General features: G+C 39.0%; 1 protein-coding gene across 1 annotated transcript in view; it reads left to right on the top strand.

Annotated features, from left to right (window-relative positions):
- Positions 1-26,608, top strand: part of DLG2 (discs large MAGUK scaffold protein 2) — a 420,316-nt gene extending 393,708 nt beyond the window's left edge. The window contains exons 15-22 of the mRNA XM_058830779.1: positions 3,023-3,122; positions 6,864-6,905; positions 16,413-16,463; positions 17,221-17,322; positions 18,266-18,438; positions 19,146-19,255; positions 24,678-24,769; positions 25,459-26,608. Coding sequence (XP_058686762.1) covers positions 3,023-3,122; positions 6,864-6,905; positions 16,413-16,463; positions 17,221-17,322; positions 18,266-18,438; positions 19,146-19,255; positions 24,678-24,769; positions 25,459-25,565 — 777 coding nt within the window. The 3' untranslated portion in view covers positions 25,566-26,608. The remainder of the gene's footprint in view (positions 1-3,022; positions 3,123-6,863; positions 6,906-16,412; positions 16,464-17,220; positions 17,323-18,265; positions 18,439-19,145; positions 19,256-24,677; positions 24,770-25,458) is intronic.
- Positions 26,609-27,015: the final 407 nt, after the last annotated feature.

The following is a 27,015-nucleotide window of genomic DNA, read 5'->3' as shown; positions in this document are numbered from 1 at the left end:
GAAACTCTGCCTGCATAAATGCTCTTCAATCAGGCTAAGCTTGCTATCGCAAGTGCAATTCCAGTTGCATGCAATTTTTGTATCAGGTGAAGTGATGTAGGTAAATACCTCTGTCTCATTTATCCTACCTCTATTTTCACAGCTTTCCAGAAGCATACAGAGCCTATGGCTCCAGAGTATTTGACAGGTCCAAAGTTTCCAGTGTACTGAAATAAAATTTCTCAAATATACATCAGAATTTTGGAGTTTAACCTTGCCACAGATCCTCATATACGTGATCCTTTCTTAAAACACAAATTACACACTCAGTGTTGGTCTCTGCTCTTCCACCAATGGAGCAAAATCTGCAATTAATATGGTGTGTGCAACAGAAACATGGTTTTATTCTGTGTGAGTCTCCTTCTTCTCTCTTTGCCAAGCCCCTTGTCTCTATGCATTAGAGATATAAATCATGATACCTGTAAGAAATCTTTTTGGGGTTGTCAGCAGGATTTCATATCCTTAAGGTGGAGACCCTCAGCCTGACTTTAACACCATTTATATTGGATACAAAACCAAAATCAAGCCTCTTCTCTTTGATTCCTTGTGAAGAAACATGCACTTAATTTAAGGAAATAAACACTTGGTAAGCTCATTCAGTTAATACCAAGGGCTAATTACTTCTATAAGTTTGCAGAGTCAGACCCACTTTAGTGTTTTATATTGTTTTACAATTTCTTTGTTATTCTAGATATAAACCCTCTGACTACACCATGCTAGTATATATGGTCATTAACATGAATATACACATTGATTAATCTGAAGAAATATTATTACATGCATAAACATCTTTGGTTATGGATATTAATATAACTAGATCAGCTTCATTTAGGAAGAAAGCTTTTTACTGGTGTAAATACAGTGACATAGCTGCACATGATAGTGATCTGCTGTGAATTACCAGATTTTGATCATCCAAACTGAAGTGGAACAATATCTTATTAAAAAAGCAACCCACTACTTGAAACTGCAAAAGGAGAAAAGGTTTATATAGCAGTATAAAATATCTGTCTAATTTGGTGTATACTGTTAGATCATGCATACGCATGAAAATAATATATGTTTTTCTGGTGAAAATGTACTTTCTGAAGTTTTTGCTCTAGACTGTTGGGGGAAAAAAATGAAACTATATATATGTTATTTCTCATATATTTTCTGTGAAACACAGCATATTTATTTATTATTTTGATAACATTCTCTTGAATTCCAAAGTGCTGTAATGAAGTGGTTGTAATTTTAAGACCCCCTTGCTTTTTGAGGTGTTATTGTTTATATATATTTTTTTCCCTTTAAAAGTGTAATGCCAATAGCATTACTATGTCAAATTCAGATAAATCATGACGAGCAACATTTTCACAAACAGAAATGTTAACATGCTACATTCCTTTCTTTGGAAAAGTAAAAGAAATTATCACAGAAAACACATTTTAATTTAATTATATCCATTAGGTCATTAAAGTGATGTACTGTGCATGTCAGTCCTCCTTTCATCCATAGATTACTTTAATCCTTCATGTGCTTTTTTTTTTTCTTCCCTCTGGCTTTCTTTCATATTTGCTTTGTTTTGAAATTGCATGCTGTCTGGATTATTTGTGCATGACCTCCACATTAATTTCACATTGAATGTTTACATACTCTGAGAGATTTTTCATGGATCATTTATTCTACATGTGCATTATTTTCTTTGTTTTCAGTTACTAAACTTTAAATATGCTTGAAATGTAAAAGTGGTATGAAACTTTCGTGACATGAGTATCCAACTATTTCAAGAAAGATTTTCAGTATCCATCTTTCAGAAATACATATTTTAAACCACATTTTATTCCATTATTTCAAAATAGAAGAAAATAAATTGTGTGCTGAGACTCTAAATATATTCCATTGCAGAACTGGAGCCAAATACTGGTTATATTCAATTTGAGCAATGACAAACACTTGAGATTGGTCCTTTAAATGATTTAGGAAGGTCTCTGCTCTCTTGGAGGTCGTCATTTGCAAAGTCCTGTGTTTATGTTCAGTATAAGAGACATTATAAGTCATTGTCTGACTGACAGCACAGATCACTTCAGACACACACTGTCTACAGCTCTGTGTGCCCTCTAGAAATGCCAGCTTCTTTCAATTGACTATATAGGGACCCTATTTCCTTATTTAGTAACAGAAAGAAATGTCCCAAGTAGGCATATCCTGGTTTTACATAGGATAGTGGTGTAAGTCCTTGAGATTGTTTATGAAGTCAAAGGTTTTATTATGCAAGAAACCCCAATTTCGTCTATATTAATTTCTGATTTGAAGAATTACAGCAAAATTTGTTGCTCAACATGCAATGAAATACTGCTTATCAGCAGAATTCAATTTCTAAATCACATAGAACTAAAAGTATATCCAGAGAAACCTAATGCATAGATATAAATCTATAAAATAAAACCAAGTTGGTTTGTTTTCATTATGCCCAAAAAAAGCATTAAAATACACTTAAGAAGTTGTCAATAGAGGCCAAATAAAACATTATGAAATCAACAGCACCTACCAGTGAAGAAATTTTTATTTTAATTGACACAGGGCTGAATCCACACACTACAAGCAAATCAAAGGCTTCTGCTTTCCACATTACAGCCTATTCTTTTCAGATAGTTAATTAATTCTGTGCACAGTCTGCTGTGATTAAAGATGGATGGCTTGACCTCAAAGCATGCTGAACCGTCTGTATCCCTTCATCCAAACAAGCAAAACACAACAGTTTCTAAGTAAGGAGCTGTACATTTTGACTTATGACCTCTGGAATAAAATTGATCCAGTCTTCAGGAGCTTTGCCTTCAAATTTCAGACCTCACCACACCTCTGATTCTTTGCAGCCACTTAGTTTGTGCTGATTTGAGTCACTACAGTTCTCTCCACTTTTACAAACTAGTTGTTTTGTCAGCATGAGTGTGACAACAATTAGACGTCCCTGTTTTTGCCCCATGCCTTTTCTCCTTCACAGTCATTCAATGACAAGCGTAAAAAGAACTTCATCTTTTCACGAAAATTCCCATTCTACAAGAGCAAGGAGCAGAGTGAGCAGGAAACAAGTGATCCAGAACGTAAGTAACCTCTTGGAGACGATGTCACATGCAGCAGCACAACAAATGGGTGACACGCATGATACCAGTATCCCACACATGCAGGCAAATATCTGTCATAGGCAGGCAGGAGAGGTATTACTACTGTGACCAATGTATGACTGCAGTTTGGATCCAGCTTCTCCTTCCATCTCTGGAAATGCTATTTCCAGAAGAATAAAGCAGTGACCTTAACTTTTGGAAGCGGAAATATGGCTCCTCAAAGTTGTTGTGGCACCTGTCATAAATCCAAAATTGTCTCTCAGAAATTTTCCCAGATCAGAATTGGCTCAAAATAAGGCAAACGTGATTTCTTTGAAAATACTAAACTAATTAGTTTTTTAAATATCTCTTCTAATCTTTTTTTGCCTTTGGCTTTCACCAAGTTGATTTCCATGGGCAGCCTCACTGGAAGTTTAACAATTAAAGGAAGCGACCATGTTAACAGCTTAAAGAACTAAATTGCATCTTGAAATATGTACCACCAAAAGCATTTATTGCTTGCTTAAATTATATAGGGAACCAGCATTTTTAAAAATATTTGCTAGTTCCAAGCCCAAATATTCACTTTTTTTTACTTAATAATTCTGTCCTAAATTTATCCAGTGAGGATAGTTTCTGGAACTTTATTTATCTGGTTGTTCCTTCTTTTTCACAGCTCCAAAAGGCATGTTTCACAGTCACTGCCTCTGTCTTTGGCTGAATTTCCATAGAATATGGGTCTAAATTTGTTTCAGAAAGAAAAGGCAGGGATCCAGATTGCTTAATCAACATGGTCAGTCATGGTAGTATCCATTTCAACTCCACTGACTTCTTCCTTCCTCTCTGCGGCTGTTCTTCCTTTCTCATTGCTCTCTCTGGGGACTTCCGTGCAGGACATCCCCGGATTAGGTGACGACGGTTATGGAACAAAGACTCTGAGTAAGTTCCCAGGAATGGTCACTGTAAACCCTTTTTTGTTTTGTTTTGTTTTGGCTTCTGTTTCTTCTCTAAGGACCCTCCACTCCTAGCATGCACAAGATAGAGTTTTATTTGTTACCCAGCTGTGAATGCATTACAAATGTTTCAATTGTTCTGTTCTGCATGATGGTATTAAATAACATACAGTGTATCAAGCAGACACTTTCACTTCTTTTGTAATAACACCTTTTGTTTCTGACAGTATATTATTGTTCCCATCATGGCAGTTCTGTAGAGTAGCATACCTAGAATGTGTTTCGCTGCCTAGACTGTTCTTTTCAGCAACAATCCCTCCCTCTCCATCTAAAGGGAAAGTTAAACATTTTAACATGATCACATCCTGAGGAGATCAATAGAAAATTAGTTTATGCTGTTGCTTCTGCATTTTCAGCTTTTTGCATGGGAGTGTTTGTTACTTTGCTGAATTTTTAGATTAGTATTTGTTATTAATGGAAGAAGTCATTTGCAGGCTAGAGAAGATCATGCATTCTCCAAAGCTAATTTTGGACCAGTCTTCACCATTAGCAACCTATTCTCTGTCACACCACCTTAATCCATTTTTTTTCTGATGCAGCAATCCTGTCTCAAGACTTGGCATTGCAGAGTGCATAACGTGTCAGATCATTGCTCTGAAACAATTTTGCTTCCTCAATATGTGAACCAGAAAAATTGTATAGAATTAAATATTTGCTGCTGATTTCTACATATATAGCTGTATTAAATTCCGTATCTAGAGCTAAATAATATAAACAAAATGCCACTTGCATGTGTTTGGCTACTTGTTCCTCAGTTGTTTTCCCTTTTCTTAAGCATCAAGTAATTGGAGCAAAATGTGTGTTAATGCTGCATTGCCTACTGTTTTGTATGTGCTTTTTAATTGCAGGAATGCACATCCATGCACACAGTTTTGGAGATTATTCTGTTTCTGACTGAATTGTTGAAGGAACATTTTAATGGTTTAACTTAATGCCATGCAGTGGCTCACAATTTAAAGATGAAAGCTTTATCTCTTGTACAAGAAAGAATGGTTCTGCAAGACTGGTTTTGTCAGTGATAGACAGCAAATGTCACTGCCACCTGAATTTTAACTATTCTGTGATCATTTAAGTGTCATAGCAGCTCATTAGCAACTAATGCAGATCCTTCCCTGCTAGAGAAAAGTAAGACTTCAGATCTGATAACCCTTCTGAATATGTGTCCTTAAAAAGGACATTGTCCATAACATCCAACCATTTGAAAGTTACCTAAATTCTGTAAATTGATATGGAACAAAGTAACACCAAGATAATGTATAGGCTGTAATGACTGTATTAATATTGCACCTAGTTTTAAATTACTGGTACACCTCTAGACATTCCCACTCTTCCAAATTTTGTTAGTTTTCGACTCAGACATGCTTTTTAATGACAGTTCTTGCTATAAAGGATATTTGTTATTTTTAAATAAAGTTGTTCAGGGTCCTGTATAGCATATTCTTTTGAGATTACCCTTGTTAACTTGCTACAAAATGTCTGAAAGTCATGCTGTTTTCTTCAAAATATAAGTTGAATTTTTAAAAGCATCTTCCTAAGCCCCAGGTCAAGGTTTCCCATATTGTTTCTATCAGCTATCATCCCTTGTCATTTATGCTGCTCCAGTAGCCCCATCATTCCCAATCTATGAAGCCTAAGCCATTAGACTGGCACATGGAGGAAAGGCAGCACCTTGCAGAGAATTTCAGCACTGTTCCTATCCTCATTAACCCAGGATGCTCACACATGTACAGCCATTATGCCATTGGCTTCTAAAAGTCCTGGACCAGCTGGAAAGTTTTCAATTGCCAAATGATCTTTCAGGTGGAAAGTAGTCAGCATTTCTGCTAGAGAAACCACTGTTTAATATGGTCCTGCAGACCTCCTGGAGAGCATATAGCATGATCTTACTGTCCATAAATAGTCTGCTGACTACAGTTTTGCAACAGTAACATTATTTGATGTAGATTTCACCTTCCTTTCAAGAATATGGTAATAGAAACAGGACACTTGACTTAACAAACCACAAGACTGACCCATCATGATAGTTCTTATATTCCTGTTCACCCATACAGACAGGTCTGGTAAAGGTTTTCAAATTCCAGCTCAAATCCTGAGGCTAGACAATTTCTGGAAAAAGACTTCTTCCCTTTTTTTCCTTAGTTTTTTCATTGGCTCATTGGCACTTTTTTTTTTTTTTTTTTTTTTTTTCCTTATGGACAGGGTAGATTAGATACAGTTACAGTATTTGATATGGAAATAACTTTAAACTGTTAATCACTGTGCAGAATCCTTTGGGAAAGTCCACAGTGAATAAGATAGATACAGGTTAGAAGTTTAGCAGGAATAGTTTCGATGCATTAATGATGCACATCACTGATAGTGCAGAATATGAGCAGACACTTGGAATTTCAAGAAATTGCTCAAGACATCAAGTGAGATCCAAGTTGACCATCATATACATTGAAAGGAAGTTATCAGAGATGTCATTTACTGTCTATCACGAGAAGACATGGTTTTGCCATGGCACATATCAGTAGCTAATACACACAGTCTCTTTCTAAAATGCCACAAAAGACAAAGCTTTCATTTTACTGCTGTAAAATATATGAGCATTTTCAGGTGATGTCACTGCACAGCTTTTATTTCTGCTCTGCATAACTACCTTTGCATGACTGTGGCAGTTCTTTTAAGTTTCTGCAGCTCTGTGGTGCTTGGTTATGTTCTTTAATTTGCTGTACTGTTCTTGCAGAACATGTTTCTTCTAATGCCAGCGATAGTGAAAGTAGCTACAGTAAGTTACTGCTTTCATTAGAGTCCTTTTATTTTGCATTGCTTGTTCTGTTTCTTTTATTTTGTTTCTTTCCTTGCTATTCTTTTGTTAATGTTAAAAAGATCACTGGAGCAAATGGCTTGGAATTCAAATTTATGACCATGTCTTGAGTACAAAACTATAAAAGAAAACTGGCAGACTTTATAAGAGAAGGGAGAAAGGTTGTTACTTGTGATGTATTAGGGCCATGAAACTAAACCTGGCTTTGGGTAGCCTATGCAAGTCAGGATTATTTCATTTAGTGACAAAACTTTATTTCATTGGGGGTGGGGGAAAGTTTCTCGATGATCTTTTAAGAGTAAAGTTATTGCACAGCCATAATCAAATCTGTAATAGGCATCCTTTTTACAAGGTCACAATTTTTACTTGCATTTCTGCATGCCTGTATGGATGGCTAAGAAACAGTCCCAGAAATTTTATTGAGCCCTTAGTTTCCACAGATTTCCTAATTCATACTGCCATCTTAAAAAAAAGGTAAGATAGATCTTCACTGCTTAGGCACTGCCACTGAATGTCACTGATACCATGTAGGTGGAGGTTCCAAACCTACAACCTGATTTTCTTGAATTTACAGACTCCATGTGATCATATAACAAAGAGACAGATTGTATGTTCTGGGTAACTCTTAGTAATACCCCTAAATCTAACCAATATTTTTTGGAAGTTCTGAAAAGCAGAAAAAAACACAAGGCATAAATAAATTCCTAGAAATGTAACAGAAGTTACAGAGTGCTTGCTAGATCACCCAGTTTGATTTATTCAAGCCATTTGCTTAACAAATCAAGTTTTCCACCAGTCACTCAGCACTTGTGCTAGGCACCCACATACATTCAGGTAATCAATGGTATCATACCTCATGTTTACTAGTCCTGATATAAGGCATAGCAATTGAGCTCTGTTGATAAACACTGGTTTGTTTCAGCGAAACAGCTAACCTTATCCTATTCAGAAATGGTAAATTAGTTTGTATTCTCCTGTATTGAAAAGGTTTCCTTGGAAAGCAATTGCCAGAGTCACAAGAAAATAGTAGGCACTCTTGAATTGTCAAGATCCAATTCTGAACTGTTTTATTTTTAATGTGCCCTCTACTTGGGAGGAAAGGTGAATTTTTTTATTATTATTTTCATATGGAGATATAAGATGCTCTTTCCCCTGACTGACTTTACAATCAGAAATTAATCAAAGGGTTAAATTTTCAAAAGTTTGCACAAGTCAAATCTCATCCAGATCTGTATATTTCAGGGAGAGCTCAGGGTAAAAGCCCAGAGGAGAATCTAGGCTGATGAACTTTCCCAAACAGCAGCCTTAATAGGAATGCCCAGTTGCAGCCAAATATTTGGGGTATGTCCACAAAAGCCTGTTAGCAAATTTGATCATAAGACAGGCCAGGTAGCCAGTTCTTTGTTGGCTGTGTAGTAGCTTAAAATAAAGTGTGTTTTTTGAGGTGCAAGAAAGGTAATAGAAACTATTTGGGAAAGTTAGCTGAACATATACTTGGAAGAAAAAGTAGTGCTGGAGTAATAAATGCCCATGGCACTCACCCTCCTTCTAGAGTGGTTTCCATCTGCACAAAGCTCTGCTCTCACTCCAGCAGCATCCTTTGGGCTGGATTTTCCCATACATTACTGTATGTCCAACAGCTTCTGCTTGGTGGAGAGGATGCTGGCCATGATTTCTTCTCTGCTGACAGAATAGCTATGCCATTAAGAAGCAGAGGAAGCCCATCTTAGATTATGTCAAATGAAAGAGGCTTTAAAATACAGAACCTGGTGCCCAAAGGGCCTGATTTCATCTGCTAAGGATTCATTGGTGTGTGCTAACATGATATTTGAAGGCATGACCTTGACAAATTAGTAGCTGTGGTTCCCAGATGGAAATTATTGTTTCATGGCCATGGTGGCACCTGAAGACTAACCTGATTGTGTTAGATTTCCACGTGGCCATGGTAAATCAGCATATCTCCTGTGGAGAATTAAAGCCCTTCTGATTCCAGATGATTAGTCTTTGAATCTTCAGATACGAGATCTGCTGTGTTGACAGTATATCCCATTGCACAGCTCATCACAGTGAATCTCCCCTAGAAACATTATATATCAGAAACCAAGAAAAATCAGATGACAGTGAGAGGCAGGTGGTCAGAGAATGAAGTCAACAAATTGTGAGGGGTGGAGATAAAAGAGATGAAGCCTGTTAAAGGAAGTTCTCTTTTCACTAGAGTTCTCACTTTGTGGGACTGTTGAGAAAGGATGCAACACTGTAAAAGCTTATCAACGTCTCTGATGTGGGAAGAATAATTACCAGACATAGTCCTAGAAGATTTCCTAATGTATTCCTCATTGCCTCCTGATTTATTTATTCTTAATGGAAAAAAAAAAATAAAAAATGAGTGTCCAAGGTAACATCCCTGTCAGAGGAAGACAGCATGCAGTTAATATTTCTTCTATTCTTGTTTGCATCTGGGTGGCTGGGAATGGAGTCCATCATCAGCCAGTGCTACAGAACCAAGTTTGTATTAACTCCATTTGGACTCAGCCATGTTGCAGAGTTGTTCCTCAGTGTGACACAGTGTCACTTTGAGGGGAGTCTGTGTGTTCAAGGTGAGGCACTGCAAGTTATTTTGCAAGGACACCATGTGTCTTGACTTGGAAACTCATCTAGCCCTCAATCTATGCACTGGTGACGTGGAGCATACTGATGACATGCAGAGGAGAAAAAAGGAGGGCTGAAAAATTCATGGGCAGTGGAGACAACTACTGGAGGAATCAATGGGTTTGCATGGGGTTGTGACTATGTCCTTGTGCCTCTTTCCATTTCTGCTTCCCCAGAAAATTAGCAGGAAGAAAGGGGTTGCCTGCCCCACTGCTTTCTGAACTATGGCAAGCTGCGGCAGAGTGGCTGGCTGTAAAGCTTCCTGGTGGAAAAGGACCCGGGGGTGTTGGTCAACAGCAGCTGAACATGATCCAGCAGAGTGCCCAGGTGGCCAAGAAGGCCAGTGGTACCCTGGCCTGGATCAGCAATGGTGAGGCCAGCAGGACCAGGGCAGGGACTGTCCCCTGTACTGGGCACTGCTGAGGCCTCACCTCAGATCCTGTGTTCAGTTCTGGGTCCCTCACTGCAAGAAAGACATTGAGGGGCTGGAGCGTGTCCAGAGAAGGACAACAGAGCTGGGGAAGGGTCTGGAGCACAAGTCCTGTGAGGAGCAGATGGAAAGAGGTTGAGGTGAGGTGGGGTTAAATTTTTCTCCCAAGCAAGTTGTCTCAAGTTGCACTAGGGAAGATTTTAGACAGAATTTCTCCACTGAAAATGCTATCCAGCATTGGAGCAGGCTGCCCATGGATGTGGTTAATTCACCATCCCTAGAGGGATTTAAAAGACATGCTCAGGGACATGGTTTAGTGGGACTTGGCAGAGTCGGAAGTGTCTTTTCCAAACTAAATGATTCTGTGCTTCTATGATTCTATGAAATGAGCAATCCACACCTTGGACAGAAGAAAATGTGTGTGGGTAAGAAATAACTGGCCAATGCAGGGTATTCTCCTGCAGACTTCTTATATATCCCTATAAAAACAGCCAGTTGGAGTCCAGAGTGAGGTGTCCTGTATTTTTTTCTAGTGGGTCTCTGGCAATTGTTTTAACACATTTCTCTAACTTTTGCTTCTCATGATGAGCATTTAGTGAAAAGTAGCTAGTTTCAAAACCTGTACTACTTGATCATTCCTAGAACCATTCCAAACCAGCAATATTGAAGGCTTCTGAGAAAAGTCCAGGCTGTGACCTGGACAGTGAGGAATAAGGGGGTTAAAAATCAACTGGGCTTTTTCTAGGCGATGCTCTGATGTGTTCATTACTTTTTAGAAAAATATAATGCTTAAAAAATTTGAGTATTTGGCTGAAGTATTGCTTATGTCTCCAGGGTTAAAAAAACAGAAGTCAGATATTTTTTATTTCAAAAATATAATTGAAAGTCCTCCAATGTGGTCTCAAGAGAAAATTCTTTGACCACTTCTAAGCAACAAGAAGTTGCAAAAGCTAAACCAGATTTTTTCTGCCAGTGCCCTCAACACTTGGTTTGTTGTGAACAATAGGTCTGAAGCCAAAACAGTGGACTGTTCTTTCTCCCAGCAGATAACCTTCAGCTCTGTTAATTTCAGGGTGAACCACAGACACATTTGAGAGCCGAATCCAACCCTTTATAAATAATATAAGTATTAAAAGTATTTTGGGGCCAGGAACAAATCCTGGCTCGATCTTAAAGGGGATGAGTTGCTACACAGCTGCTGCTGACTCACACAGCCATGCTCTTATGAAGTCTATGCTAGTTTATTTTTTCCCATTCTCAGCAGTAAAGCCAAGTTTGCAGAGTGGTATATAAAGTCCTGGTCTAGCAGAAAGTTGTTCTTTTTGTGATAAGGACACATACAGTCAATTTTGACTTATTGCTGGACCAGTTAATCAAACTATGATTTAAAGTTTATTTTGAGCTCTGTAACTTAAAATGTTCTGATTTATTTTTTAAACCAAGCTTGTAAGGACAGACTTTTTACTATGGACTCATCAGTTTTTATTTTGTGAGACATGATTTTCATAATGGGCATGGATATCAAGTCTCTCTCCTGCATATGTGCTGTAACACTCTCACACATAGTTCAGTAAAGGTTTTTACAGCTGTCTTCAAAATTACACACACACTGTCATACCTGTTTAGTCTAATTGCATAACTGGTTGTGACTGCACCAATTACCTAGAGAGTCAATGCATAACTAAAAGTTAAAAATAAGAAAAAGTGTAGAAAAAAATCTTGACTCTGTCAGCAAATCAAGTCACTCCTCTAATGAGATTTGAAGATTCAGAACAAGGTTAAAGTAGTCCTGATTATTAAAATAGGTTATTGATTATTAAGCACACTTGCATTGGCTCCACAGAATTGCTGTATTATTCAGGCATACTCAAATTGGCACAAGTACTGAAGTCTCATTTTATACCCACTTAGCTGTATTGATCTTTGCCCGTAGACAACTTTTCAGTCATAAGTTCATGCTAAGACTTCTGATGATCTTTTTACATATTGGATTTCCAGCCTTTCATGGCTATCAATGTATTTCCAAAAATCATGTGTTCATATAAACAGGACCCCAGCAAAGGGATTTTGAACCAAATAGAGGCTGGGATATTGTCCAGTGTGGTCTGGGCAAAAGAAAAAAAGCAATAAATTTATTTTGCCAAAATCTTGCAAATACAACTCAGGTAATTCATACATTAGCCCAAAACCTAATGGATGGTAGTAGTAAAATAAGCCTTCTTTGGTTTTAAATCCATATGAGCAACAAAATTCAGACAAGAGCTTGAAAATTAAATTAATTTGGCTCATCTACAAGAAATTCAATGTGTATTGATGGTAACCACCACCATTAGTCCAAAAATTTTAATGAACCCAAAAGTTCTCTTTGATTTTTTTAAAATCATAAATAACTTCTAGCTGTCTTCACTACTGTTTTTTTGGGTTTTTTTAATTTTTATTCATCTCTGTTCAGATTTTTTCATTCACAAACATTTATAGGATGCCAAAATCTATGGATTTCCACTGCCTGAGTTGCTAGATGAGGGAGAGTGTTTGTTTACATGGTGGCTGCCCCATGGCAGCTCACAGCAGCTCTCCCACCCCATTACTGACATGATGGGTGCAGGTCCACCAGACCTGTAGAAGCCCTGGATGTTCTGGCCAGGCAGTAGGAAAAGGGGCCTGTTTATGTGTTACATGAAAAATGCCTGATACCTACCGTGTCTACAATGAAACTGATTTTGAGTCTTTCACAGGCTCTCTGCCATCTAATCAGAAAGGAAAAACAGAGTCATCACACTAAATCCATTTCAATCCATCCTACCCATCTGAAACCCTATAAAGTCCCTTAAAAAGGTTAAATTAATACTACTTAAGAAATTTAACTGGCAGCACAGGACCTTGCTGCCCAATTTATAGAGGTTATGAGTTATAACGAACTCCAGGTTATTATTCTATTCGCAAGCATGAGAAAACACCAACAGGCATACTAAGAGCAAAGGGAAGCAGGGAGTGGTCCTGAGAAAGTGAAAGTTCTCCAATAATTTTACCCATAAGTATATTACATTTAGGAAACTTTCCCTTTTTTTGTCTTCCGTTTCCTTATTTTATTTATTTTCTTCTCTTTTTGACTTGATGGGATTTTACTGAAGAACAGGGGAATGCACCAAAATCCTACAGGAAGGTCTTTTTCTTTTTTTCTCTTTTTGTTTTATCTGTTAAATGTCACAAAGATTTTCCAGATCAATACAGCTAACCTGTGCTAATTAAGCTGTTAATGTGGATGTTAAATGAGGCTTAGGGAAATGATAAGAGCCTGTGTCCTGATGGATTTCACAGTATCTTGCACCTCAGAGCCATCACAAGGTTATAGCAATTTGACTATTGATTGACTCTAGAGCTCTTCATTATACTTAATACTTTATGGACTACTTCAAAACCATGCAGTACTGACCGAGTGGAGATCATTAAATAGTACCATCTGGTAAAGTTAACATGCAAACAGCTTCTGAGGACCTACAGGATTTTGTCTGGACAGTACATGGCAGGATTTTATTCACTTAGACATATAAGCTTCCCGAGTCCTTTTTCCAGAAAAGAAAAGCAGTGGAAATGGTGTAGCTTTTCCCTGCACTCACACTCCTGTGTTAAGTCTGGAACTGAGGGCTGAAGACCATTACCTCAGGAAGGTGTCTGTCTTTAAGTCCTTGTATATCACAGTCAACCTCAAAGTTTCTCCTTGCTTACTGCAACCCTTGCCAATGGCTTAAACTTCAGCAGGATCTGAGGGGGCTGGATAATTTCTCTTTACATTCAGCCTGGCCACAGATTCACAAGACATCTGTAAAACAGGCTTGTTTTTCTCCATAGCCCATACCCTACTGCAAGTGTTGCTTTAGCATACCAAAAGCTTTAGCATAGGGACATGTCTACCAGAGACTGGGCAAAAAAGAAAGTAAAATCTGTGCTGACTTGCCAGTGCTGGTTATAAATCTGCACCAAAGCCAAGTATTAGTCCACAGGAAGAAAAAATAATAAAAAATAACAATAGTTTCAGAGTCTGTTTGCCTCTAATTGCTATTGACACTGTCAGTCCCATGAGATTCTGCTGTTTAATTGCAGATATCTCTATCTGGCCTTGCTGTTTAAATGCTGTTAGGGAACAATGGAGAGAAACTCACCCTTCTGACTTTTTCTGTCCTCACAAAGTAGGCATGTAAAATAGACATGACTTAGAATAAGTACTTGCTTATTTGTAGGCAGCCATTGGCTCCAAAGAGTATCTGGGGACTAGCTTAGACATAAGCACTCAAGCCTCAGGTTTCTAAAATTAGTGAAATGAAGCTCCTGCTGTGGATCTGTTTGCTATTGAAACAAATATTTTCAAGTTTAAGATGGTATTTGTACAGACAGGCTCCCCTTCATTTGTTTGGAATGTGATGGCTTCATCGCCCACCCCAAGACTGACTTTCTTAGGCTGTTGAAAAATATAGCCTTGGCTCCTGTGGGGTAGAGGACAGACAGTGTCCATCCTTGTCCAGCCTGTGGAGTAGATTTTTTCATCTCCAGAGAAACGAGACATCTTGAGTTTTACATCACCCCTAAAATTTACTGAGAAACTTAAGGGAAACCAACACATGTGATGCATAAAACCTAGTGTAACAATAATTCTAGGTTTCCAACTCTGCAAAAAGCCAGAAAGTGATTACCATATCAAACGTTTGCAAACAGAAAATAAAATTCCTTGTCCACACTCTTCATATGTTATGTGGCCTTGTCCTCAAATGATGTCTAATCTCTTCCTTTTATTAAAAATTACATTCTCTTTTGCTGCTTCAGCACCATTGCTAGGCAGGAGTTTTCTCTCTCCTAATACATCAGTACAATTCTTTATTTGCTGTTTCTGTCATTGTCAATAATTACATTATTTTTACTTGAAGAGCTCTCTTACACATTTATAACTGCTGCCTAGATACTATATCACACACAAAAAAAAATCTACCAACATAGCAGATTCATGGGGTGGGAGTCAGCTTCAGATTTAAACACAAAATATTTTGTACCTACTTGAGAGATAAGCACTACAAACAAAGTTTGTTAATACAGTTAGTGGAGCCTCAAGGGAAACTCAGACAGCAGGCAGACTACTTCTGGGAGAGGTGTACCCCCCTCTAAAGCCTATAGGTATTTCCATCAGGCAAGGCAGCACTCTTCTCCTGTATGTGCACACTTTGGTTTGGCAGGAGCCCACCAGAATAATATAACACAGGCTCATGTGCCTGCAAGCAGATGAAACAAAGGCAACCCTGTCTATTTTGTAAAGCACGGGTATGCCTTGTGATACTCTTTCTTCTGTAGTATCTAAATTAGTTGCAAAATCCCATCTGTGGATCTTCTCAGAGACAAGCCCTGAACTGAGCAAAAATAAAATCATTATTTTAAACTGTGCTAAGTTGTATTTAGAACCTGCCAGAGCCCTCAGGTGGTACCAAATATGTGACAGTGACCCAGAAAGAGAAATGAGCAGGAATTATTCATGCCTTAGGTGAAGAATCCTACTCCCTGTCCTCTTGCACTCCCTTGGATGGGAGGACAGTGATGCATCGCTTGCACCCAAGTCAGGGTCCATATAGTGCCTTGTTCCTCCTGGCAAATTTGTCTGCTTTAGTCCCCTAAATATCACCATGAGGAAACAGCACTGTCCTGAAAGGGCAGAGAGAAGACAAATGTATAAAACATAATGCTGTGAGACCTTTGCTGAAGGTCTTTAAAAGCTGCCTAGACATGATCCTGTACAACCTGTTCTAGGTGCTTTAGCAGGGTGGGATTGGACTAGATGATCTCCAGAAGCCAAAAGTCCCTTTCAGACCCAACCATTTTGTGAGTCTGTGATTTGTGTTCAGGGAAAGGATAAGGATAAGAAGATAGCTCATAGCTAGATGTTTGGTTGTGAATGCACTAGACTATGGAAGCTATGCACTGAAGAACAGTCAGCCAATATATACATATATATATTCAGTGCATAAAAATTGTTCTGTTTAGGTAGCCTGTTGATTTACTCTGCAGCAACATGTTAGGGCCTTAACAATAGGAAAAGCATTGCATCTTAAATTGCTACACTATCCTTGTAAACAACCTTGTTTCAAATGACAAATAAAGGCATGTTGCCCATCAATAAAAAAGCCCAATATCAGTATATAGATTTGAAACACATAGAGGGAGAGGGCGGGGAAAGAAAAAACTGTCTTCATACCTGGAAGTTATGATGGACTTTGGAATGGTTCAGGTGAGAGGCTTATCAAGAGAGAACTGTTGAACCTGGTCTGTCTCTATGTGAAGCATTTTATCAAACTTAAGTACCTGACATGTTCCTCATCAGCTTCAATCTCTTCTCTTTCTTGTCTCATCAGGAGGCCAAGAGGACTGCATCCTTTCTTATGAACCTGTCACAAGACAGGAAAGTAAGTTTCATTTTCTTTTCTATCACTCTTCCTTATGTTTTTTATTTCAGAGTTTGGGGACCAGCAGTGTGGTAAGCCTTGCTTTGCCAGTTCCAGATTCTATGTGCCTTCCTTTTCCTGTACTCTCATTCTATTTTCACATGAAAAAAACTTGGTATTCCTTGGAAGCCACCACTTCTTAAAATTCCAAGGACTCTTCTGCCCAGTACATTCTCATGTACTTTACTAGTGCAGAAAATTAATCAGTCTACACAATACTGATGTAAATTTTCTAGATTTACTGCAATATTGTTACATGGAAAGCCTTTATTATTTTGCTTCTCATGTGGTATGTGCTACTGTCCAGGGCAGACAAACATATGTAAAGGCAACTCAAAATGGGAGCAGATCCATCTGGTTTAATGGCAGATGCACTCAAATAACTTGAAGTGAAAAAAAGGCTATGATAGTCTTTCCATACCTCATGGAAGAGTCCATCTGTGAGCATTTGTGAGTGGCCTTGTTGAGTATAGCAAATATATCTATGCTTCTACATAGGCATGTGACTTATGCATTGACCATCACAGAGTGCTGCAGTGGTTCTCATTCCATTCCCTTTTTTTCATGTCAATAAATCAAATATTCATCAATAAAATGTGCACCTAAGTTTTCAATTCATATGTAAAGACAACAGATCTGGTTAGTGATATTTATAGGGTGCATTTATTTGTTATTGTGGGTAAGATCATCAAAATGTGCCTTTCTTTTTGTTTTTCAGTTAATTACACCAGGCCAGTTATTATTCTGGGTCCTATGAAAGATCGGATCAATGACGATTTGATATCTGAGTTCCCTGATAAATTTGGGTCATGTGTACCACGTAAGTATGATTTTACTCCTAGTACTGAAGCTGAGTGAATGGAATCCCTTGGTGTCACACATTAACTGAATTTCTATGGAAGCAGCATCCATGAACTATGCACAGTTGCATTTCTCAAAACTCTTTTCTTGTCAGATACAAAAGGGGAAAATAACTAATAAATTTTAAAAAATTTTGAAAAAGATTGTGAACATCTGGAAAAAAATTCAGAAAAGTTTGAAATTCTGGTAAAATGTAAAATGTTTCAACTCAATTGCCCAGCATCCACCATAATATATACCATATATACGATAGATAGATAGATAGATAGATAGATAGATAGATAGATAGATAGACACACATATATACAATCCACCATACATATACAGAATAATCTGTGATTTATGTGAGATATAGACTGTTGAATCAGAAAGCAGTGTTAGACCCTGAATCAAGCAGAGTATTTATATCTTGGAACATTAGAGCTTGCTTTTTATTGGAGGGCCTAATTGCAGCTGTACTTCATTTTAAATGGTTGTCTCTGGCAATACAATAACTTAAAACTACTACAGATGAGAAGAGAATCAGGCTTATAAATAGGGCTAAATTGAGTTGATGAGATCAATTCTTTTTATCACCATAATAACATTAAATTTAAAATATGAAATGCATTTTATATTTGAGGTTTGTGTGTTTCTGCTGGTAAAGGTGGAATTCTGGTAAACCCTAATTTTATTTTAGCCTGTATTGATTGGAGGTAAACATCAGAAGGTACTACTACAAAAAGACAACTTTATTGTTCTAGTTCCATTGAAAACAATATGTAGTGGCCAAAAGATCTGCTCTCAGATGTGAAGTGCCATCACTTAGAGCAGACCCAGCATTGCCCACTGAGCAAACCATGGCTGCATTTTTCGCACTGAATGTTTTTGCTTCTTGATCTTCTGTCTCTTGTTTCACACAGATACCACACGGCCAAAGCGTGACTATGAAGTGGATGGGAGAGATTATCATTTTGTCATTTCAAGAGAACAAATGGAGAAAGACATCCAAGAGCACAAATTTATAGAAGCTGGGCAGTACAATGATAATTTGTATGGAACTAGTGTCCAGTCTGTGAGATTTGTGGCAGAAAGGGTAGGTTGATAGTAGTTTTATTGCTGGTACAACATGATCTGCTTTGTTTCCACATTGAGTCTCAGACATGATTCTCTGCCAAAAATACAAAATAGGTGCAAAATGGCATCCTAATATTTATAGGCTTTATAATGACTCCACAAGTGGAGTCTCTGACTTTGAACAACATCATCCTTGGCACTGTCTGTACTTGGATGTAGTGCCGTGGATTCAGGGTTCTAACACAGTGCCTTAACTACTCCTCAAAACAGCCTCTGCTCTTCCCTCTGTAAGACAGGGAGGTAAACTAAATCACTTTCACAGAGGCAAAAGAACCAACCACAGAAAGATTAAATTATTTACCTCAGGTGACACAGGGAGTCTTTGACATAAACAAGAACTGAATTAATCACTAAGAATGTGGACATCCTATTGCTTTTATGAAATCATTTTCCTCATCTCAAGAAAATCCTCCTGCCCCTGCAAATTTCATCCCAGTAAAAAATAAATCCCAAGTTTGTTCTTGCATCACCAGTGTATATTTATATTGGTACCAAAGCAAAAGAAAGAATGCAGCATAGTGGAGCGCATGCCCTGGGCTCCCCCTTCCCTGGTGTGCCAGTAATGGCCCCATTCCAGGGCACTGCATTGCAGATTTGCTTCCTGTCTTTTGGCTGATCTGCAAGCATGTCTGCAAGAATAAACACATGCTCATCTGTTTCCAACAGGGCAAGCACTGTATACTTGATGTGTCAGGAAATGCTATCAAACGACTACAAGTTGCACAACTCTATCCCATTGCTATCTTCATTAAGCCCAAATCATGGGAGCCTCTGATGTGAGTATAAACTTCTTAAAGCATTTATTTTTTTCAGGTACAGCCTCAAGTGGCACCACAAAGGTCTTGTGTCTACATTTTGCTTGTTGTCTAAAATTAGTAATAATGAGATGAAGTAGGAAGAATACCCTCAGAGCCTGTCATGCTGGTATCTCAAGGAACAAGCCATAGCTTTGAACCTTTCAGACTGACACACATGGGCTTGTGTGCTGGACTGTGAAGGACACCCTGCCAATGCTTGGTGTACTTGCTCCAACCTGTGCAACAAGTTCACCAGGGACTCCCTCACACAGCTTGGCTTGTCCCATGCATCCTTGGGTCCTCTTGGGGTTTAGAGTCTGGCCAAGGGCACGAACCCAGTATTAAACCTGGGTCAGTCTTGAGGCATGTTCCTTTTCACCAGCCCTTCATTTACCTGCAGTCTGTAAGAGGATAGGCAAGGAGCCATGGGACTGGAGAGGGGCAAACATTTAGAAGAATGAAGGAGAAGACACCAGCTCCATGCAGCCAAGGCTGTCCAAGGTGGCACATACTTTGGGGGATAAGATCAAAACTCAGCGTAAGATCAGTAAGATGAAATTCAGCACATACAAAGACAAGAAAATGAAATGCAAGAGTACAAGCAGGGAATAATTTAGCTGTAGCACTGCAGAAAAGCATCTGAAAGTTGGGGTGGATCACACAGGAATACAAATGGACGGGTAATGTGGTTGCAAAAAAAGGAACTTGCCACTGTGGGTTGTATTCATATCAGTGTTGTATAAGGACACAATAGACTGCTATTTTGTTTTACTGGGTATGGGTGAGGCCTCAGCTGGAGTGCTGGTCTGATTCTGGGTTCCCCCCTGCTTGTGGAGGAGGAGCAGAAATTATCTAGTGTCACAGAGAGAAGGCTGAGGAGGAAATATGGAATTGATATTCATCCTGAGTTAAAACTCAGGATAAAATACGTGGTTATACATGGTTATCAAGTTGTTTTCCATGGACACTTACAGTTATGCAAGAGCTATTAGCTTAATTTGCTGTGATAGGGGTGTAATTTTGAACTCTGTTCCCATTCCATTCAAAATTTTATTGACAACCTGGATGAGGGTATTGAGTCTTTCATTAGGGTATTTGCAGACAACACTAAGCTGGGAGCATGTGTTGATCTGTTGGAAGGGAGGAGGGCTTTGCAGAGAGACCTGGAACGGTTGGGTCATGGGCAGAATCCATTAAGATGACATTTAATAAGTTCAAGTGCCAAGTCCTGCATTTTGGCCACAATAACCCCCTGCAATGTTATAGGCTGGGGACACTGTGGCTGGACAGTGCCCAGGCAGAAAGGGACCTGGGGGTGCTGGTGACAGCAGCTGAACATGAGCCAGCAGTGTGCCCTGGTGGCCATGAAGGTCAACAGCATCCTGGCCTGGATCAGGAATAGTGTGGCCAGCAGGAGCAGGGAGGTCATTCTTCCCCTGAACTCAGCACTGGTGAGGCCTCACCTGGAGTGCTGTGTCCAGCTCTGGGCCCTCAGTTTGGGAAGGACATTGAGACCCTTGAGCACATCCAGAGGATGCAACGAGGCTGGTGAGGAGCTTGGAACACAAACCCTGGGAGGAACGACTGAGGGAGCTGGGATTGCTCAGCCTGGAGAAAAGGAGACTCAGAGATGACCTTATCGCTCTCTACAACTCCCTGAAAGGTAGTTATGGTCAGTTCAGTCTCTTTCTCCAGGCAGCAACTGACAGAATGAGAGGACACAGTCTTGAGCTGAGCCAAGGGAAATATAGGTTGGATATTAGGAAAAAGTTTTTTACAGAAAGGGCTATAAGGTACTGGAAAGGTTTGCCTGGGGAGATGGTGGAGTCACCATCCCTGGATGTGGTTAAAAAAAGACTGGATATGGCTCTCAGTGCCATGGTTTAGTTGAGGTATTAGGGCTGGGTTGGACTCAATGGTCTTGAAGGTCTCTTCCAACTTACTGATTCTGTGATTCCCCTCCCCGAGGGCTCTGCAAATGCCAGGTAGTGCCATAGGTATGTGTTGGACAGCTAAAGTGTTGGCACTCCCCCTTGTGTGACAGATGTGTGTCTGGTGATGATAACAGTGTGCCTGCATCCACTGGTCACAGAGCCAGAGAATGCCAACATGCACCATCTCCAGAATATGCATTCTTCTTGGCCCTCTGGCAATGAGCTTGTTGTATGTCCAGCCACATTACAAGGAATGATGCAGAATATCTGGTACTTGCACAGCACCATCCTGACTTCCTGACTTTTCTTCCAGCCCTACAATTCAATAATATTCTGATTTTGTCGCTATATAGAAGGGGAAAGGTAGTTTGATAGCCTGCCTTCTGCACTGATTGTTTTAACAGAGATCTTTACGTACAGTTTTCCCATTCATAAAACATTTCCATTATTTGTTTAATGCCTCTGGAGTGATTGAAAAAAACAAGTAAATAAAAGTGTCTCTTACTCTGAAAAATACATCAGGCAGAACCAGGAAAGTGGCAATAACATAAAGGCTTTGTTGATTTGATGTTAGAACAGAAAATCCTTTAATGGACTGAATGGTGTTATGCAGATGCAAAATATTATGACAATTATTCTGTTATTGAACCAAAACAATGCTAATACTTCACTTAGGGAAGTAAAACAAGTGGGCTGTTTAAGAAATGCCTGGTCTTGGCACTCAGTGCTATGGTCTAGTTAACAAGGTGGTGATCAGTCAAAGGTTGGACTTGGTGATCTTGGGAGGACTTTTCCAACTTAATGATTCTGTGATTCAGTCTTTTTTCGGTATGTAACTACTGCAACACAAAAAAAGATAGGTTTATCTGTCGTAACTATTACTCCTGTTCATACAAATGAGTTGAAAGCTACTTCAATAGAAAAGTCAAAACACAAAAGACAAAAAAATTCTAATCATGAGATGCAGAGAAACAAAGGCAAAAGATTTATCCCTCATCAAATTAGCACATAAGGTTGTAGTCTCTCATCTATGCATGTGCTCATTTGCACCCATCTGAAGTGGAGGTAAGAAGAGTGAAGGGAGCATAAATCATGCATCTGCACTTGAAAGAACACATGGCCATGGCTGTAAACAAACTGCTCCATCACTCCTTCCTTCCTTCCTTCCTTCCTTCCTTCCTTCCTTCCTTCCTTCCTTCCTTCCTTCCTTCCTTCCTTCCTTCCTTCCTTCCTTCCTTCCTTCCTTCCTTCCTTCCTTCCTTCCTTCCTTCCTTCCTTCCTTCCTTCCTTCCTTCCTTCCTTCCTTCCTTCCTTCCTTCCTTCCTTCCTTCCTTCCTTCCTTCCTTCCTTCCTTCCTTCCTTCCTTCCTTCCTTCCTTCCTTCCTTCCTTCCTTCCTTCCTTCCTTCCTTCCTTCCTTCCTTCCTTCCTTCCTTCCTTCCTTCCTTCCTTCCTTCCTTCCTTCCTTCCTTCCTTCCTTCCTTCCTTCCTTCCTTCCTTCCTTCCTTCCTTCCTTCCTTCCTCCCTCCCTCCCTCCCTCCCTCCCTCCCTCTCCTCCATTTCTTCCCACTCCTACATGACTGCACCTGGTTTACTCCCAGAGGTATGCTTGTTCATACCCCTCAATCAGCCTCTGTCTCTAGAGGAATGAGACCAGTGAAGACAGAACCAGCCAGAGTGAGCTCTTCACTGGGAGAGGAGGAAAACCCTGGAAAATATGCCCTATATTTTGAATTCACCAGCTGTGCAGGTCCCCAGCCAAGAAATAAAAAATAGAAGGCACTGCAATATGACAGCACTTTTTTCATCATGAAAAATGGACATCCTGGTCCTCCCCCTTCTTCATCCTCTCTTCATAAGGCACAGAATGGGCAGAGTCAGGAATACAACTAGCACAGTTTTATGCACCAGGCAAATCTACAACCTGAAAGTGTAATGCAAATTTCTACCTGTTTCAAAGTACTTCCTATTATAAACACTTGTTTATATTTTTATTTGTATTACCTTTTCTGCTATTGCAAGCAGAATAGCAGAAAATATCTTGAGGAAGACTTCTCAAAAATTTACCAGAAACAGATCTGAAAGGAAGAGGATGTTGTTAGCATTACAATATTGGTTAAGTGCCTGTAAAATGAAAATGTTATTTTGTCTAAGAATTTGCAGTGGCATGTCCCATTTCAAGACAGAGTTTTAGTTCAGTCACCTAGTGTAGGTGAAGCTGATGTGAAGTCCACCTGAATTGGATTAGATATCTTTCCAATAAATAGAAGTAGTATTATTACTAATTTAGCAGAACACCTGGATTATATTAAACCTTTTTATATAATCTACAAATAACTGACATAAATTTTAAAAGAAATCTTTCTTGGCCTTCGTTTTATAAACCTGCTTTCTTCATGGCATTAGTATTTGCGAAGAGATTTTTCTAAGCAGTGTTCCCAGCTATATGGTTACTTATATAGGCAGGCAGCTTTAAGCCATTTCTGGAATCACCTTTTTGCATCCTGGACATCTTCCAGAATGCTTTTCAGAAGCCAAGTAGGAGTTAGCTGTAGCAAGTTCATACTGTTGTGCACTTCATAGAGCATTTTTTTTGGTACCATCAGGTCCATAATTTCCTACATGCATCACCCATGGCACAATGTATACAGTCCATTACCACATAATCATATGATTCAATGCAAGGCATAAAATCAGATTTATGCTTTCCTAGTTGCCTCAGAAAATTTCTGTCATGTTGTAAGAAAAAATTAATCTATGCTGGGAAAAAATGCTAGAACAAGCAAACTCTATTTATTATTGATAATTTGGACATCTACAGGCATATAAGGCAGTGAATAAACATGAGCTTGATTTATTGCAAGTATACAGTGGTATTAATACTGAGCATGCATGGGCAAGAAAATTCAAAGGTCTTAAAGGTATTAAATAATGCTTCTGTTGAAACAGAAATGCTCCATCAAATAACAAAACACTGAAAAAACCAGAATGTTTATACATATTTGCACTCAATAAGCAGTCAGTCCAACCTTATCCATCTGAGACCACCAGCTGAGTCTGGGAGGTATAGAGGTTCCTGAGGGAGCTTCAGGCAGGAGTGCTGAGTGCTCAGACTATGGGACATCCTGGATTCCAGACCTGTCTATGGGCACCTGATGTCTCAAATCTATCTCTGTTAGCAGCTACCAGACTTGGGCCTTATATTTGGTTTGAGAATGTAGAACAGTGAACCCAAAATAAAAATTTGGTGGAGAAAAGTGAAATGGAAAATAGTCTGAATAAGTAGTTTTGTACTACATAAGAATTAAATTAAATTGAAAATATTGAAGTTGTCAATGAACTGTTAGAAGAATTTAATGATTTTATTCTTTTACCAATCTCAATCCATCTGTGATTCTGTTGATCATAGCTTTTAAAAGCCATTCTAGCAAGAATCTAAACTTTTTGATTACTTCCTCCATGTTTCTAGGGAAATGAATAAACGTCTTACAGAGGAGCAAGCAAAGAAAACCTATGATCGAGCAATTAAATTAGAACAAGAATTTGGAGAATATTTCACAGGTATGTTCTTATTAATACAATTTTTTTTCTCAAGGTATATTCTTCTATTGCAAAACTACTAGATCAACTCTGTCTTTGACCTAGAGCACCTATCAGTATAGTGTGCCCAGAGCCAGGACTTCTGGCTTGAGAGTATTGTTTCTTTGAAATTTAAGAGCAGTTGAGGCACTTGACTCCTCAAAAGTTTGATGTTCTGAGGGAGTATCTATGCCAAGGGAAATTGAGGGACAAACCTCTGTGCTTTGTGTTACAGTTGCTTTACCTTCTGTCAGCTTGGGCCTGATCTTAGCCTCAGCAGCCAAGAGTGAACTCATTATAACCAGATCAGAAAGGTTGTAAATCTGCTGCTGCCCAGTGCTGAAGTAGGTTCTAAATCAAATGAAGTGCGGGAATTCCACCAGTGGGAATCTCTTGTGCTGCACTCCCCAGGACAGAACTGCTAGTTCTCTGAACTAATCTGGCTTGGTCTTCTCAGTACAAGCAGTGGAAGGGGTCTCTGTCATAGGCAGGTGCCATTGATTTGAACTTCGTTGTCATCTGCAGGGGTATGACTTTTCCATAATCAACATCTCAGTATGCCAGTATTCATTCTTATTCCATGAGTGTCTATGAGTATGCTGAAGATCTGCTGACACTGGATGATGTATCTCTGAATTAAAATAAATATTGATATGTTTTCTCTACTGCAGCTATTGTCCAAGGAGATAGCTTAGAAGATATATATAATCAATGCAAACTTGTAATTGAAGAACAATCTGGGCCTTTCATCTGGATTCCTTCAAAGGAAAAATTATAAATTAGCCACTGCACCTCTGATTACGACGAGAGAATATTTAGAAGAAAACTATAATATACTATTTGGAGGCTTTCCTGTTTTTGTTGCATTTATGTTCTTTGCAGTCAATGTGAATTTTGATGAATGTACAACACAAAGTGTTTGAAGCCATGAAGGACACTGATGGGTCAAAGGGTAGGAACAAAAAGACTTCTACCATATAAAGCAAATCTGTTGTGTGCTCAGAGCACGAGTTGTAGGTATAAACTTTTGACATGGAGACCCTCTGTCAAGGGGAGCTAAGCCACCTCCTGTGCCCACGCGGACATTTTGATCAATTTCAATGGCTGAGCTCAGTGTGTTGATTGCTTTAGAGAAGTTCCCAGCTCTTGAACCTCATATAGGGCTTGATCCTGCAAGGCGCTCAGCACTTGACCCCAATTCCTACACATGAGTAGCCTGTTGACTTGGAGTCACTTGTGACCCTTCCCTATGCCGTTCAGTCCCACCAGTTCCAGTAGGACTATTCACGTGCTCAAAGCTAAGCACAGGCTTAAGCATTTTTGCTAGATCAGGGCCACATGCACCTTGCAAAATCAAGCTCAGAGTATTTGGTCCACATCCTACTGAGGTCACTGTTAGGACACTGTGACCTGACTGGGAGGTGGGTCCTGTTCTAAGCTTGTCATTGCACATTTGTAGTTGGTACACCTCGACTTTGGTAACTATGCACATCTTTTGATTTCTGAAACCAAGTCAAGCATTTCTTTTTTCCCCTTTGGAAGCACTATTGCATCAGGAGCTACCAACAATATGGTTTATTTTGATGGTGTTTAGGGGTGGGAGAGGATGGAAGCATTTCACATCACACACACATGCACACAAACACATTCCCATGCGGACACACACATGTATGAGGATTCACAGCATCTATGTTAACAAGGAGGGATACAACTGGGAAAAGCTTTAAAATTTTTGATTGTCTATTTTATCATTTATATTGATAGAAGGCACTTAAAGATGGAATAATTTATAAAAATAAAAATATATTGATGTATAGAAACTAATTTCTATAGGTAAAATGTTTTTGTGAAGATATTTTGTAAAGATTAATTAATTGAAAGATTAAATATTTACACCCTTGTGCGACTGTCAAATGTAAAGAGGACCATCAAGTTGCATTATACCTCTTCCATAACGGATTCTCTATTATTAATGACAAGCAAGATAATTCCTTAAATTGTAGTTGTCAGCTTGTTTTTCTTTCAATTTAATCCTCTCCCTTGCCTCTGTTTAATCATGATGAACTTCTGTGGAAAGATCTCTTGAACTCACTGCCCTGTAGGAATTTTCTGAACACAAAAGGACAATGCATCTTTGAGAGGGACAACTATTCAGAAGCAAAATGTCAGTGCTTAAATGCAGTTAATAATTTCTTTCTTGGGAAGGAGGCATCCTTAATCCCCAAATG

The sequence above is a fragment of the Poecile atricapillus genome, chromosome 1, assembly GCF_030490865.1.
Source record: "Poecile atricapillus isolate bPoeAtr1 chromosome 1, bPoeAtr1.hap1, whole genome shotgun sequence".
In the NCBI taxonomy this organism is placed as follows: Eukaryota; Metazoa; Chordata; class Aves; order Passeriformes; family Paridae; genus Poecile; species Poecile atricapillus.
The sequence above is the reverse complement of the archived record's forward strand: the minus strand, read 5'-3'. Positions and strand labels throughout refer to the sequence as shown.